The sequence below is a fragment of the Lepidochelys olivacea genome, assembly GCF_965140295.1.
Source record: "Lepidochelys olivacea isolate rLepOli2 genome assembly, chromosome: 6".
Classification (NCBI taxonomy): domain Eukaryota; kingdom Metazoa; phylum Chordata; order Testudines; family Cheloniidae; genus Lepidochelys; species Lepidochelys olivacea.
Window position 1 is genome coordinate 36,778,339 of NC_140416.1, and position 15,856 is coordinate 36,794,194.

Genomic DNA, 15,856 nt, shown 5'->3' on the forward strand with positions numbered 1-15,856 from the left:
GCCAGCCCCCATGGGGGGCAGGGAGGGAGCACCACCCAGTTCCGCCCCCACCTATGACCCCAGCTGCCAGCCTCTAACCCCTGTCCGTATCTCCCCTGGATAGGAGTAAGGAAGGGTGCGATTTAGGGAGCATTGCTTTAGATTAAGTTCCTGAATTTAAAAAAAGGGGGAGAGGGGGAGGTATCAGTGCAGTATATACAGTTACATATTCTCCAAAAATCTATAGCCAAATAAAGAAAAGGAATGTACTTAAGCCTGGATAGTCTTTGAAAGTCATTATGTTCTAGACAATATCTTCCCTCTCAAGAACTAAAGTATTATTGGGTTTTTCCTTACACGCAACCCCAGATTACTCAATATCAGCTGTTCTTTATGTGAAAATACTCTAAAGTATGTGTAAAATTAGTTGAGACACTCAGACTGACAGTTGTCTACACATGGTATTTCTTGCCCTATTACATCAACTATTAAGGCAGTTTGAAGAGAGGAAGCTCTTAGAACAAATTTGGTACAAATGGGCACAAACAGTTCCCACAGAGCTAGGATAGTAATAGCAGGTTAAAACCGGCGTGTTAAAAGTGTAGCAATATTAATATTGCTTGACAAAAATAAGCCTTGTCACTTGCTACCAAAGCTTTTTCAAAATGGATAACTACCTCTTTGTAACTCTTGCTTTTTATGTCACCTTCTAGAAAGGAGAGGAAACAATTATTCTTTGCCTCAAATAGGTGTGAGGAAGAGGGACTAGAAAATTTGAAGAGGGACTAGGAAGGGGGAGGGAAGGGTAGGGAGTCTTGAATCCTACTACCTCACACCTAGTTTGTTTTTCCCCAGAATGCAATAAAGGTGGTTTCAGCACTCAATCAATTCACTTAAAAAAATAAGCTTTTCTGCTAAACCAGTTGATATCCAGCTACAACTGAATATTATCTTTTCTACAGCAACTCTAAAGCCATTAAAGTCAATGGGAGTTGAGGGTACACAGCAGGATCAGGCCCTTAATGATCAAGTCATTCCCCCATTAAGCTTAAATTGGCACAATTAGTCATCTTAACATGATGAGAGTTCAATTAGTTTGATACAGGTTGTGGAATACTAAACAAGTGTTTACACAATTTTCTAGACTACTGTGGTACTGCATTGGTTAAAAAAAAAGGAAAGACAGGTTACCTTGAACTATGTCTTACAAGGGCAGTTAGATTAGACTAAGATTCAAGACCAAAAAAATTGCTGGAGGAGGGGAAATACCCCTCCCCCCCCAAAAAACCAGTCCCAGGCAGCCAGAAGTAAATACTTTTGCTAAGTGACTCACTTTCCATTGTCACAGAACTTTACTTCCATGTTTGAAGAAAGTAATATTAAAAATAATACAGGGGTTGGGATTCTTCGTTTCAGATTTCACTGCCATTGTTTTGGCAATTCAGCAACAAAAATTTAAAATGAGCACTCAGACTGTTTCATAAATATCAGCTGCTTTATAAAAGCAACTGAAGACCAAGTTTATAGTTTATAATTTGATTAATTACTTGTAAATTCCATTCATCTTCAAAATAATTTTATTATGTGGATGAATACAAAATCTTTAAAAAAGACATTAGTGTTTTGAAAACTACTGTACAGATTACAATTTCTTTAATTTTAAATTACACACACATATTAGTAACTCTGTCACCAAAGTATTGCATGAAAATAGTTGGATTGCTACTATGAAATTGACCTAGCAGCTTCTTTCTCTCCTTGGCAGAGATTTTTGTATCTTCATCAATAGTTTTTAGCAAAGATAACAACTCAGCTTTTGTGGTCTTCTGAACACTGTAGTGATATTCACTTTGATCAAGTTTCTGGCAGAAGGTGTAGCCTAAAGACATGTGAAAGACAGTCAGATAATTTACAAGCAATAGGACAGAATTAGCCATCCTGTAGATTTTACAGGCATGTTTGCCTTTAAGATGGTTCTGTACCTTTCATGACACACCCAGTTTTAAAAAGGATCCTTTGATGCAGTCTTAGGCTGCAGTTTTAGTGAGATTACGTATTTGTCCAGATTACAAAGAGAGTGACTTTTAAAACACATTATGTATAGTCTAAAAGGCAATTTTAAGACACTTACCTGTATCCTTATTAGGATCTTGTCCTTGTTGTACAGCCATCAGCTTATCACTAACCATTTTATGTAATGTTGCTGGGATCTTGAACAAGAGAGTAGAAAATATAAACATTTTCTATGGTTAATGTTTTAGGTAGATTTGAGATGTAGTTTAGTTCAATTGTCTAAGGTGGCTGCTTTCTCAGCCTTACCTTTAAAACGTCTTTTTGCTGGTCCACCAAGAACAAAATGAGGAGGTCAGTTTTTCCTTTGGATAAAGTTTTATTGTTGACAATAGCTTTAGAGAATGTTCTTTTTACAACCATCCTGTTGTCACTCTACAAAATAGAGTGACAATAGTCAGAGGGTAGCGCTATAGTTTTCTTATTTACTAAGTATGGTTAACAAGAAAGCATTACCTTGTTCATTTTACCGTACTTTTTTAGTGTACGGTCTTTCAACATTAAATTATATGAAGAGACAGAGGTAACCCCCCCACAGATATTACAAGTCTGCTGGAAGTTATAAAAGTGCTAGAAATCTTGGACATTAAATTTACCTCTTTCTGCAACTTGAACTCAGAATGATGTGCTGCAATAGCCATGAAGTACAACAGCCTCCTAAACTCCTCTCTAGTTTGACTATCCAAAAGCTTCAAGTAGAGTTGAATTGCTTCTAAAGCTGGTTCTGTCTTTCCATTCACTGGGACAAAACACAAAGTTGAATAGGTTCATGCTCCTATTATATATCTTTTTTGAAAGATCAAAGTCCAGAAACATTAATTTTTAGTAAATTAACCAACAAAAACAGATAAAGTTATCCATTAAACTAGACATATCTAAGCAGAGACTAAGGGCAAGTCTACATTACCAAATTGAGTTGACCAAAGTTACACTGACACAGAGCCACCACAGTAATCAAATGACTTTTGTATGTCCACACTACACTCCTTGCGTCAGCGGTGTGCATCCTTGCCAGGAGCGCTTGCACCGATTTAACCGTCAGTGTGGGGCATTGTGCAACGGCTTCTGAAAAGCAACAACAGTTGCCATAAGCAACACAAGTGTCTGCACTGACACTGCGTTGACCATAGCGCTACGCCTCTCACAGAGGTGGAGTTAAGTCAGCATAGTGCACGAGTTACATCAGCGGGAGCTATGTTTCAGTGTAGATGCTTACAGAATTAGGTCTATGTAGGCTGCCTTACGTCAACCTAACTCTGTAGCATAGACCAGGCCTAAGCGTATCCACAGTGCGAACAGCAAGTTTCTCTTTCACTCTGCTCCTGTTTTAGAAAGGTAATTGATTCTTGTATTAAAATTTAGGAGTAATCTGTCTCTATGCAAGCAAACAAATTTTTTCCATTAGATTATGCAGCCGTAAATAGATTTATACAGATTTGAGGTTTATAATGGAAAATATTTCTCTATCAATTGATTTAAAAATATTTAAATTATATACCAGCTTTGAACCTGTAAGGCAACAGGATGCATACTAACAGAGACAAAGAGATAAACACAAAACTAAACAAACCACCCAACTGAAATAATTTCATTTTTGCATTTGCGTTACTTCTGGCAGTTTCTATAGAATTCTATGCACTGAATGATTTCACAGGCCACTTTGCCTTAATTTCTTCAGTATTCTTAAATGACACATGATCATTGCCCCCGATCAGGCTGCATTTATGCTCAAACAATCTTTAGCAATTCCGCCCCCGGACCTGGACACTCGGATTACAGGTGTTTTCCACCTGTACCATGATAATCAGCATTGACAAGTCTGGTGACAGGTCTGTTTGGCTTGCCATTGTAGAACATTCCACACCTGAACTCTCTACACTCATATTTAAGAGATCTCACTTTGTCAACTTCAATTAGCAATTTACATTCCACAAAATAAGATTGAATTGTAAAGTCAACATTACAACCAACTTTGGCAACTTTACAAAAAATAGCTAATATATCAGCATGACCTCCAGTTGTGCCAGACATTGCATTGTGTAGAGTCTTCAAAGGGAATTACTTCTGAAGTTCTTGCTGGCACCAATTGAACTTAATATTTAAAAGTTAATTTACACAAGACTAAGATAATCTCCTCCAGTAACTCTCTGAATAGCAAGTGGCACACTTCAGAAGAGGATTGGTAAAGAGAGATGGGGCTCTTTGTTTTCAGTATGCTGATGACTCCCCGCTGTATGCCTCGATCTTGTCTGATTCAGATGATGCACTTCAGGTAAAGTCTAGTCAAGTTAGGGGCATGGATGAGAATGAGCTGGCTCAAGCTAAACCTAGAAAAGACTAAAGGCAGTGATGGTGGAAGCAGCTGGAGGAGATGGCAGAGATAATCATAAGAATGGCCATACTGGGTTAGACCAAAAGGTCCATCTAGCCCAGTATCCTGTCTGCCAACAGTGGCCAATGCCAGGTGCTCCAGAGAGAATGAACAGAACAGGTAATCATCAAGTGACTCATTCCCTGTTGCTCATTCCCAGCTTCTGGCAAACAGAGGCTAGGGACACCATCCCTGCCCATCCTGGCTAATAGCCATATTTAAAGTGAATCATATTAAGTTATTCACCTCTGAAGTATTTTTAAATGAAATATATTATCCACAGTGTGGGGTGGGGGGAGCCACTAGTGAGCTATACACATATCTACCTAACGAAAACCAAACTAGGCTTAGAAGAACACTTGGTAAATTCTAATGAACGAATACAGATATGACAAAATGAAGTTGTATGGAAGTAGAGATGGTAACTTAGGCCTGATTCTCTACTGCTTTACATCTTGCGTAGTCATTTACACCTGTATAAAATACAGTCACATCAAAAAGTTAGAGTTTCATGCCCACTTTGCACAGGTGTAGACAATCTGGCCTTGAGGCTCCTAAGTTAGAGTTCTCTTACTCAAAATTTAGGCCACAGATGCACCGCTGCTTAAGTACAGCTGCATGGCTGCATCACATGTGGAGAAGATACTCTGACAGGAGAGAGCTCTCCCGTTGGCATAAAAATATATATTTTTTTATATTTATCCATCCACCCACGCAAGCAGCATAAGCTATGTCAGCAGGAGAAGCTCTCCTGCTGACATAGCACTGTGCACATGAATACTTACGTCAGTGTCTAACTTATGTCGCTCTGGGGGTGGAATATTCACACCCCTGAGCAACTAAGTTTTGCCGACATAGGCTTAGTTTTTAGGACTAGAGTTTATACCTTTGTAGCACAGCAGTCAAACCTGAAACCTGACAGCTATGTACCCAGTCCTGCTGTCCACTCACCAGATGAGCCTGGGATCTCAGCTTCATTTCATTTCACTTACCCAACAGCTCTGTAATTCCTGTGTGGATGTCAGACGCATGGCTTAACAGTGGCTCCTTCTTTTGGCTGTAGTATCTACCAATGGTATCAAACAGCAGTAGTTTCCATGCGTCTGCTTTATCAGGTTGACTAGGCAAATTTCTGCTTATATCCACCACCATTTGATCTGGAAGATACTCCAAGCAATCTATTGCTGCAGAGAGCCACTCATCAGTCCTAGAAAGAAAGACCATTATCCAAAGATCAAGAAATAATTCTATGAAGATACAGACATGAAACAGTCAGCCAGCTGAATTTTGTCTCCAGAGGACAAAAGACTCTGCAAATACATTCATGTAAATGTTCAAACAAGTAAATGAAAATATGTTTGGTGCTCAGATGATATAGTAACGGGCAAAGCCTAAGAACCTAGACTGAGAGTTAGGATCAAAGTTAAGGGTTTAAACGTCTGTTCCTCCATTATTTGCTTTTCAAGATCGGAGTTTAGGATTCCTTCTGCTTGAAGTACTTGTAATCTCATTTAGCTGGACAAGGTCAAAGTGGCATTCTATGTATGAGGTGTAATTACCAGACCTGATCAGAGATTCCTCAACTTTGATCTGATCTTAACAGATAAGGACAGGTTTCAATACATATTTTTAATAGCAGACTATACAATTTCAGGCTAAGACATTTTTAAACTAATGATTAAGGATTTGAAATCTCTTAAGTACACTGAAGAGATTTTTAGTCTGCTCACTCACGGTTGATTAAGAGTTTCCAGAATCCAAAAGAAGGAATTATACAGCCATACTTAGTTTTAGGTTCTTTTTTTGTTGTGCAGTATGGTTAAAGAAAACATTTTATGTTACCTATCCTCACTGTCATCTCTAATCAGGTGCCCTTCTTTTTTTGTCCAATTAATTTCTCCCCACTCAGAAATAACTTACCAGCACCTATTCTGATCAGAAGTGCTAACCCTTAAAAACTACATTTAATAAATTTCAAGGCAGATGATGTTGGCTTACTGCATACCTCAGCATGCTTTTTGTATTTGCATACTTCAGGTGTGAGAAGTTTAATTCCATGCTGAACAATGCTAACCTTTTGAAACCTCAGGGAGTTGACACAGCAGTAATACACAATTACGACCAAGCCCTTCATTAAAAATAAACTACATTACAAGATTACACTGTTAATACTTTAATATTAAAAAGGAGAGTGCGCTTAATTATTTTCCAGCTGATTTTCCACTATTTGCTGTAATTCCAACGACATATCTATCTGGAATACTCAGCAGAAGAGGATAAATTATAACTCTAATTCCCCATAGACAAGTGGTGTCCAAACTTTTCCTATTGCACCCCCCTTTACCAGTAATGGAATCTGTCCACACACATCCCCCTCCATTACTGCACAGTTGGTTCAGCAGGGAATCTTGGGTTGGGGTCTAGCCAGCCAGAGGGCCCTCCCCATCTCCTGCGGGGGCTGGCCCAAGCCCAGCTATGCACTCCCTGAACATTCTTCCATGCCCTCCTTGTGGGGCATGCCCCACAGTTTGGGGACCACTGCTATAGACTCAACTTAAAAGTTTCCTATCAAACCAGAGTTCCTAACACCTCACACTAAAAGGATGATTGGCTAAAAAAGTCAATTCACCATGTGTAGAAACCCCTTTACTTAGAATAAAATAGACCATAATTGAAGGTGGCCGATGGACAAGCTTATCTCTCTGTCCTGGAGAAATCATTAAACACAGTCCCAGGTCTAGTCTCCATTTCTGTCCAACAGCTTCTTGACTTGTGTTGCATGTTGCTCACAATCTACAAGTGTTGGAAAATTAAACCCTATTTTGAGTGTTTACATCTCCATGTAATAAGGTAGCCCTTACTGGAGAATTCACCAACTTTGCTAAGTCAAATGAAAAAACAGTGGTATTTTGCTGCCATTTTAAAAGTTTATTTTAAGACATTTGGGCACTTTTGTTCCTTACTTAACTACCAGTGCTTTCAGAGACCTTCCAGGGATCAGCAGTAATGGTCTGTGTTGAATCTGATGTTAGCAAACTATATCACTATTCAACCCAGTCAATAGATACCATCCATGCCTGTTGTCTTTCATGCAATAAAGGAGGCTGATATTATGCTTATTACAGTCATGCCTATGGATGAATCAACAACAGGCCCATTTGTGCTAGGTATGTGACTTAGGAAGAGAACAGTCCAGAAATGCTTCCTGCTCTCACAGTTAAATAAGTTTCTACTTACTGAGAGTCGCTGAAAGCCTTGAGAATTTCTCTGTCTATGTAGTTGCTTGTGATGATGCATCCCGCCTCCTTCTTGGGTTGGGGAAGCTTGGACCTAACCCCTTGATGTTCAAGTAAAGAGTCAAGAAGTGGAAGGTCCACAAGCTGCAGCAGACGAGCAATTGTTTGTTCTTGCCATACTTCATTAATAACTGGGAGGGGTTGGAGCATATAAAGACAGTGAGATCCTGCTAGTGAAGTGAAGAGTCAAGAAAGTTACAATATTTTTCTTTCCTCTAACAGACTTCAGTGTTCTCTTAGCACCCGGTTCCAGTAACAAGGAGTGGGTTTCTTATCCCGGTTCCAGTAACAAGGAGTGGGTTTCTTATCAACTTTAAGGGCATTTTATCACAGCAAGAGAAAAGAATTTGTTTAGTTAGCTGTTAGAGTAGGAGAATTACCTTTGGATAAGTCTGAAATGCTTTACATTTTTTGTACTCTAACTTGCAAGCAATCTTTGTCATAGATAAGGAATCAAGTCAGGTAATTCATACTCACAGATGCCTTCTGAAGAAAGAAAGGTTTGTTGAAGATTTTAAAGCTCAAACAATGACTCTTAGCTGAAGATCCCTACCACTTTTAGGGCTTCCATAACTGAAAACTAAAAGACCTGTCTACTGTAGTTTCCAGGAAGTATATTTGAATCAAGCCAAGAGAAGGAAACATCTAGCAATAATCCAAAAATCTAAATTTTACCAACAGTTTAAACTGAGTGAGAAAACACGAACTGTCAGCCACCATTTTAAGCCCTCTCATATAAAGCAATTAAGGGGGAAGTTTGGAGACTGGGTAGAGCATATGCACATTTTGCGGGATAAGAAAAGGGTTCGAACAACAATGAGTTAGGTCTATGATGAAGTATGACTGTATCTTAAGATGTTAACGGACAAACAGGGAAGATTTCTGACTCCAGTTTGAATCTGTGCCAGCCAGTGACAGTAGCGTGTTCTCCCTCAGAAATTTCTACACTGATGTATTGTTTAAACTGGAGATAACGGATCTCTGTTAAAATCTAAGCTAAAACAAAACTTCAGCGCACAATGTTCTCCTTGTGTTTTGAACTTTGAGTTTCATAACAAACACTGAAGAGAGTCTAGCTTAACATCTTTCCTCCAATTTAAGACGGAAAGGTGTATGCCTGTCGTGTTAGTATTAGTCCTTCCTCTTTGCCCCACAAGTAGTTGGGACATCTTATTTGGCTTACCTTGACGAGACAAACGTGCAGAGAGGTTTACTTCAGGAGCATTAGCAGGTTTTAGACTCAAGTTTTCCCAGAGATCTTCTAAGCTTTCTGATTTGACTGGAGGAGGATTAAATGCCATTTTCTCAAGTCTGAGACAAAGAGAAAGGGTGATCCAATATCAGGACTTCAGAAATAAGGGCCCATTTACTTATTAAAAATCAAATCTATACACATGAAACCGTGACTACGCTTGGTGCCAATTAATAAAGAGCTTTATTTTTAAAAATCTTATTGAATGCTTCTGCAGAATAACGGCAGGGGAGGGGCAGGCAGAAGAGAGCACAAAACTCCTAAAGACTGACGAAAGTAGAGTAAAAGTGCCTCTGAGCTTCTTGTTAAAATTCCCTTTGCTCTCATTGCTCTGCTCCAGTTTGAACTATGCAAGGGAAACTGACATTCATTTCACTTCCTCACTACTTGTTCATGGAGTAAAACAGAGCAGCACCAAGTGACAAAGCTGCACAGAGTGCTATAGAGGAGGGAAGAAAGCAAGTCACCAATATCCCTAGCTCACTGCCACGACTCTCCATCCTAGGCTGCACAGATATCACGGAGCACAAAAGCAGTGCACTGTTTGGAAAGCTTTTCTGCCTTCACTGTAGCCACAGGCAGCACATATAGACGCAGCCACTTATCAGGACCCAGCTAAGAGCCATGAGCACGTGTACTGGTTCACTATTGCCTCCCCTTTCAGGCCTGGAATTGGCAGGTCCCTCTGAAGCAGCAGGGAGTTCTCTTCCAAAATGACCCCTGAAAAATGGGAGAAAAAACAGGAGAACGGGATGTTCCAGACACAGCACACACCCCCGGTGAAGGATTTGTTGGGATTAGGATATAGTTTGTGAAGCAATAAGAGGTGGGAACACATCATTGCTAAGGCAGTACGGAAACAGCCTGTGAGACAAACTTAACACAAATGTTTGTAGGCTGTTAGCCATTCTGTCCCTGCTCCCTCTCCACCCACCTCCATATTTTACTCGATTCCAGTCATGGCCTACTGGATTTAAGTGTCTTTCCCTCTTTTCAGCTATCCACCACATGATGGGAGAAATACCATAGCAACTCCAGCTGGCCACTCATTTCTGCTTTAAGCAGCTAGAAATAGGAAGTAAAGGACTGCTTTATAGAAGTATAAAGATAATGGGCCAAATTCATCCCAAAAATAAAGGCAGTGCAATTATGCCAGGGATGAATTTGGCCCAACAACTTTTATAAAGCAAATTTCTTCAAACATTCATCAACACAGGAATATGTATAATGTTTTAAAATGGTAATAATTTTTTTCCATTTATCTAACTCTGGACAGCAAGACTAACCGCATTAGTCTCGCTTTCTGATTGCATGTGCAAACTTTGCAGAACTGTGGGCCATAAGTGCAGCTACTCAGAAGACAGACCTCTGTATACATAAAAGTAGTTGTTTTCGGGGTTTAAAACAGTAAATTTGGGGCCTAATTTACACAAATCTTTTTAACAGCTAGGGACTTCCAAAAGTGGCAAGACAGTAATAATTTTGCAGTTTTTCTTGGGGACTACATGGCTCAGTCAATTGGTAATGAGACAACCTCTGGATTACTAGCATAAATCCATACCAGAATTGCAGTGACTGAACATTATTCCATGTGATTAGTGATCAGATACCTCCATTAGATGAGACTGATGGTCTCAATCCACTTAGTGGATAAACATCCCATCTCCTCCTCCCCACAACTAGCTCCTTGATTTCAGTCCTTGTGACTTCTTGGACAGAGATGGCAAGGGCTGAACCAACATAGAGACTGAACTTTCTCATTTGAAGATATGGTTCCAACAGGTAACAACTACTCATGCTGTACTCATTTTGTGGATGGAAGGGATTAGCTGGATGCCTTTCAAGAAAAACTAAATACACAAACCACAAAAAATAGCATTATTTCCCCACTGCAAAGCATCTTATCTTTGCATATCATTAAGTACTAACCTTTGATGGGTACAATGCACATATTCTCTCTCAAATGGACTGTCTTCTGGGCTAGGTACATTTGTCAATCTATAGAGGCTGCAGCTACTATCTTCGAACATGGACCGTTTGTCTTTTCCAAAGACTCTAGTTGAAACTGCCTCAAACACTTTGTAATCCATCAGTGCTTGACACACTCGCACTACTTTAGCACGGGAAATATCGACATCCCCAAAATATTTGTTCTGGAGGAGATGAGCAAAGATGACATCCACTGCATCAGAGCCAATAAAACAGTTATTAAAGTATTTCAGGTTCTGTCGCCGCTTTTTCACTTCCACTTGAGTCTGAAGAGCATTGATGATGCTGCTCCATACATATGTTGCTCCAAATGGCTTTTGTGCTAAGCTGAAACCTAATGGCGGAAGGACAGGGAAAGCATTAGTAACGGCATTTACTGTGATTTGCCAATAGCTTGCTCTGCAGTTTTTCAGAATTATATACTCTCTTCAGAGCAGACTATCACTCAGCCAAGAAAAAAAAAAGGCAAATGTAGTATACTGGTTTCATGCATGCTCTTTCCCCCAGCACCTCAGCCTGCTACTTATTCACAGCTAAAGTTCTCCTGCCCCTTAACTGGTAGCGTCCTGTGATTTTCCACTCAAAGTACCTTGTTCAAGACACCACTGACAACCAACATGAGATATATATAGGGGACCACTTACACAGACATTTATCTTCTACAGAATTTAAAACCACCAGCAAGTTAAAAAACTATGGACCCTATAATCCCAGCAGTTGCATGTTTGGAACTCCCTGGCTTCTCTGCTATGGTTGCCAACAGGATATGTTAACCATGTTAATTTTCATACAGATTTCTGATAGAAAGCCCACCAATACAGGAAGGGAACACATCCTCGCAAGTATACACATGCACCCCAAACCTATGTAGCGTTTACACATACTAATTTCCACAAGCAGCCAAACGGATCATATAGCATCTCCCCTTTTATTAAATATATGGCCCTGTTTCACTTGTGGAAGCAAAATTCAGGAATTAAGAAAGTACTGTCAACATCCACTGGGTCAGTCATGGCTATCCAGCAGTACATACCCTGGTAGCAGCAATATTCATTGACTGATAAACTCAAAATTCAGCTCAAAGTTAACAATAATAAATGGGCCATCTTGATTATCACTACAAAAGTTTTTGTCTCCTGCTGATAATAGCTCAACTAATTAGCCTCTCACAGTTTGTATGGTAACTTCCAATTTATCTGTATGTGTATATAGATATCTATTTTTACTATATTTCCACTTTATGCATCCGATGAAGTGAGCTGTAGCTCACGAAAGCTTATGCTCTAATAAATTTGTTAGTCTCTAAAATGCCACAAGTACTCCTGTTCTTTTTGTGGATACAGACTAACATGGCTGCTACTCTGAATCTAATAAAGCGGACATTTGAAAAAATAACTGCTCAGTAGAAAGCTGCTGATGTCAATTTATGTTTCAGTACCCTCTGGTACGAAGGAGATGGGAGCAGAGAGGCATCACATTCATAATCCTGGTCAACAAATCAGGTTAATGTTAATTTCAAGAAGTCTTGGAATGCTGGGGAAGTTCCAGAAGACTGGGGGATGGGGGGGGGAGGGAAGTGGGGAAAAGAATCTAATGCTGTGCCAACATTTAAAAAAGGATAAACCAGATGTCCTCGGTGATTATAGGCCTGTCAGTCTGACACTGATCCTGGGAAAGATAACAAAGCAGCTGATACAGGACTCAGTTAAGAATTAAAAGAGGGTATTATTATTAATGCCAATGATATGGGCTTATGGAAAACAGATCCCATCTAACTTGATTTTTTTTTTAAATGAGATTACAAGTTACAAATCAGCACTGATAATGTTTGTGGATGACACAAAAATTGGGGGAGTGGTAAATAATAAAAACAGGTCACTGACACGAAGGGATACGAATTGCTTGGTAAACTGGGCACAAGCAAACTGTGTGTGTTTTAATATGGCTAAATGAAAACCATAAGCATCTAGGAACAAATAACGCAGGCCACCTTTACAGCGGGTGGAGGACTATACTGAGAAGCCGTGACTCTGAAAAAGATTTAGGAGCTGTGGTGGATAATCAGCTCAACAGGAGCTCCCAAGGTGATGCTCTGGCCAAAAGGGCTAATGCAATTCTTGGACATGTAAACCGAGGAATCCAGAATAGGAGTGAGAGGGTTCAGAGAAGAGCTGCAAGAATAATTAAAGGATTAGCAAACTAGTCTTACAGTGACAGACTTGAGCAGCTGAATCAATTTAGCTTAACAAAGAGCAGGTTAAGGGATGACTTGATTGCAGTCTGTAAGTACCTATGAATCTATACAAGTTACTAGAGACAAAACTAGAGTCTCAATTTGCAGCTTGTGCAGCTGTGGAATATAACCCAGAGATGCTTAGCCTCTTATGCAGGAACACTTTTCTCCAGGAGTTTGGGACTCAGGAAACTCCAGGCAAGTTCTGAAATACTGTCAATAGGACAAGGAGTCAGCCAGTTGCATATCCTACCCAGCGAGGGAGCAGTGCTGCTAGGGTCAGGTACATCTCAGATACCAGGATAAAAAACAGTGACACCACAGTATGCTGTGCCAGGGTCAGAGTACACAACTCCCCTTCGCCCCCGCAGGATGGAGTTGACTGTTACTTGCTCATACCCACACTAGATCCCCTCATCCCCCTCCCTCACAATGCCAGGCTCTGGGCAAAGGGAAGAGGGTAACTTCTAGGGTCGTTGGGGACAGGGAGATTTCCCCCCGGGCAGAGACACCTCCACAGAGAATGGGTTTGGGGCACCGAAGACACACCTGCGTGAGCCCCACCCTTGCAGGCCTGGGGAAAGCGCCCTCAGACCTAACTGCAGGGAGACTGCTGGGGGGGGGGGGGCGGGAAGAGCCTCAGGCAGGCAGCGGCTCCACAGGTTCAAGGACACGGGACCGCGGGGCTGAGCGAGGGCAGCGTGCGGGTGACGCCTCGGCTCGGCTCCCCCCGCGGTGTTTCCCACTCACCCCGTCCCCCCCTCGGCCCCGGCCCGTACCCGGGGGCTTGTTCGCCGGGCTGTACACAGCGCAGAGATTCAAAGCTGCCGCCTTCTCCCGCACGCCGGCCATGTCCGGCCGCTCCCAGCGCCGCGAGCCGACTGCGCCCGCGGCCGCTGGCCCGGCTGGGATCTAGCCGAGGACGTGGGCGGAGCCTTCCTGAGCAGCGCCCCCCTCCCCATTGGCTTAGCTAGGCCCCGCTCCGCCCCCAGTGTATCCGCCCCGCATGCCAGGCCCCGCGAGGTACAGGCAGCGCCCGTGTCCGCACCCCAGTGCCGTGGGGAATGAGCCCCCGCTTCCCGCGTCCACCTGCTCCGCCCCCAGTGCCGGTTTTCCAGTCTCCCTTCTTTCCACCGCCCCAGCTGAAGGAGAACGGGAAACATAATTTAAAACGGGACAGCCCGTTATAATACAATCAAAACCAGGCGCTCAGGGAAACGGCTCCCTGCCCATGTAAGGACTTTTAGCACCGCAGGCAGGCGCGCGGGCTTGTCTTCAGGTTGCAGTGGTGGATTTGGGGGGGTGGGGGGGGAAGAGAGAGCTGACATGTTACTGCGAGGCAGTTCGCATACATTCAAAATTTCTCCAAAGTCCTGGGCCCGCCTCTGTCAGTATTTTAAAAATATATAATGTTTAACTGTTGGCTCGTGTATGTGTTTAAGTTTCTGGAAGTAGCAGGGGGATCATCAGCAAAAATTATTTTTTGTTCATGAAAAGGTTAGTATTTCTACTTCTTACACTATTTTTTGTGATAAAAAATGCTCTTTATTTAATTATACGTTTTTGTGATTTTAGCTAAATGCTAAATGCTGTTTATTTAATTATAGTTTTAGCTGGATAAAATTACAACCTGTTAAAAAACAGCAGTAGAGAGCTGTAATATTTCAAATGCCTCTCAACCGCAATAAAGTCTTCATCTTATACTCCTAACAGGAGAATATAGAACCCTGTCACAACACAAGCATAATCAGGTTAGCCCATTTACTCTGTAAGAATGTTTTAGATTAACAAAATAATAAAAGGGGACAGACTCAACAAACAAAGATCAAGGTCTCGCATAATTCCAAACTGGCCAACCACAACATGAAAGCCAACTCCTAGTAAATCTTGCAAGTGATTTTAGATGAACACGTGATAAACAGATAGAAGAGCATTTTTTATTGTTTAAGAGACATCAAGTATTTACTCATCTATCCAAAACTGTATGTCACTCGCATTTTACTGATTTTTCAGTGCATCTTACAAAGTCTTTTTATTTGGTGTGAAAGAACCATAGTTTGTTGACCAGGGCTGCAAGGAAAGGTCTGCCTACTTCCACAGGCTTTTGCCTTGGGTGGGAAGAGGTGAACTTTGCTTTTGGTAGGGATAGCGAAGTTGTTGAATCTTTTGTCTGACACTTTTTCAGTATGTTGTATTAGCTTCCCTCTTGCATTATGGCCTTCAACAGAACTTCCACCATTGAAGTAGAAGCAGCCGCAGAGCCTTAAATTGCATTTTAATTACATACATACACTAAGACGATGTAAGTTTATTTTAGAAATAAAGAGACTAAGTTATAGAGATTTTAAAAGTGAAAAATAAAGCTATTAAACTTCTGATTCTAGATTATTAAAAATATTGGGCCCAATCCTGCCTAAGTTTACACATGTGCAAAACTTTACTTAACGCAGATCGCAATTTGCTCAAGGCTGGCAGCTCTTGAGTGGAGATTTTCATCTGCCCAGTAGAGCCTTGAAGATTTTGGGCAAACCTCAAGATGCTGGCAGATACAGGCTCCAGATACCTTTAATTTACACTTAGGTGTCAATGAAATGCAGATGTATTACAGCAGAATGGATTTATTTAGGTCCTGTATGAACAATGGCTCTAGTTTAAAGCTGGAAATT

The 15,856-nt window shown here is 41.1% G+C and overlaps 1 protein-coding gene across 2 annotated transcripts; it reads right to left on the minus strand.

Moving 5' to 3' along the window:
• Nucleotides 1-1,597: 1,597 nt before the first annotated feature.
• On the minus strand, nucleotides 1,598-14,108 carry DEPDC7 (DEP domain containing 7). 2 transcript variants are annotated; one of them, XM_084629984.1, is made up of 9 exons: nucleotides 13,970-14,108; nucleotides 10,898-11,291; nucleotides 8,900-9,027; nucleotides 7,658-7,847; nucleotides 5,413-5,627; nucleotides 2,646-2,788; nucleotides 2,299-2,424; nucleotides 2,111-2,189; nucleotides 1,599-1,858 (listed from the first exon to the last, which is right to left on the minus strand). In XM_084629984.1, the coding sequence occupies exons 1-9, from the start codon at nucleotides 14,040-14,042 to the stop codon at nucleotides 1,644-1,646; spliced, it is 1,563 nt and encodes a 520-aa protein (XP_084486110.1). In that variant the 5' UTR covers nucleotides 14,043-14,108; the 3' UTR covers nucleotides 1,599-1,643. The 2 variants fall into 2 exon arrangements, with proteins under 2 accessions (XP_084486111.1, XP_084486110.1); XM_084629985.1 differs by lacking the exon at nucleotides 2,299-2,424 and having other exon boundaries at nucleotides 1,598-1,858.
• Between the last annotated feature and the right edge of the window lie 1,748 nt (nucleotides 14,109-15,856).

Excerpts from the sequence above, each read along its gene's own strand:
- DEPDC7 (XM_084629984.1), bottom strand. The coding sequence starts at position 14,042 with ATGGCCGGCGTGCGGGAGAAGGCGGCAGCTTTGAATCTCTGCGCTGTG. Across the intron at positions 2,190-2,298 it reads AGCAAAAAGACGTTTTAAAG|ATCCCAGCAACATTACATAA; the intron begins GTAAGGCTGAGA and ends CTCTTGTTCAAG. Across the intron at positions 1,859-2,110 it reads AGATCCTAATAAGGATACAG|GCTACACCTTCTGCCAGAAA; the intron begins GTAAGTGTCTTA and ends ACATGTCTTTAG.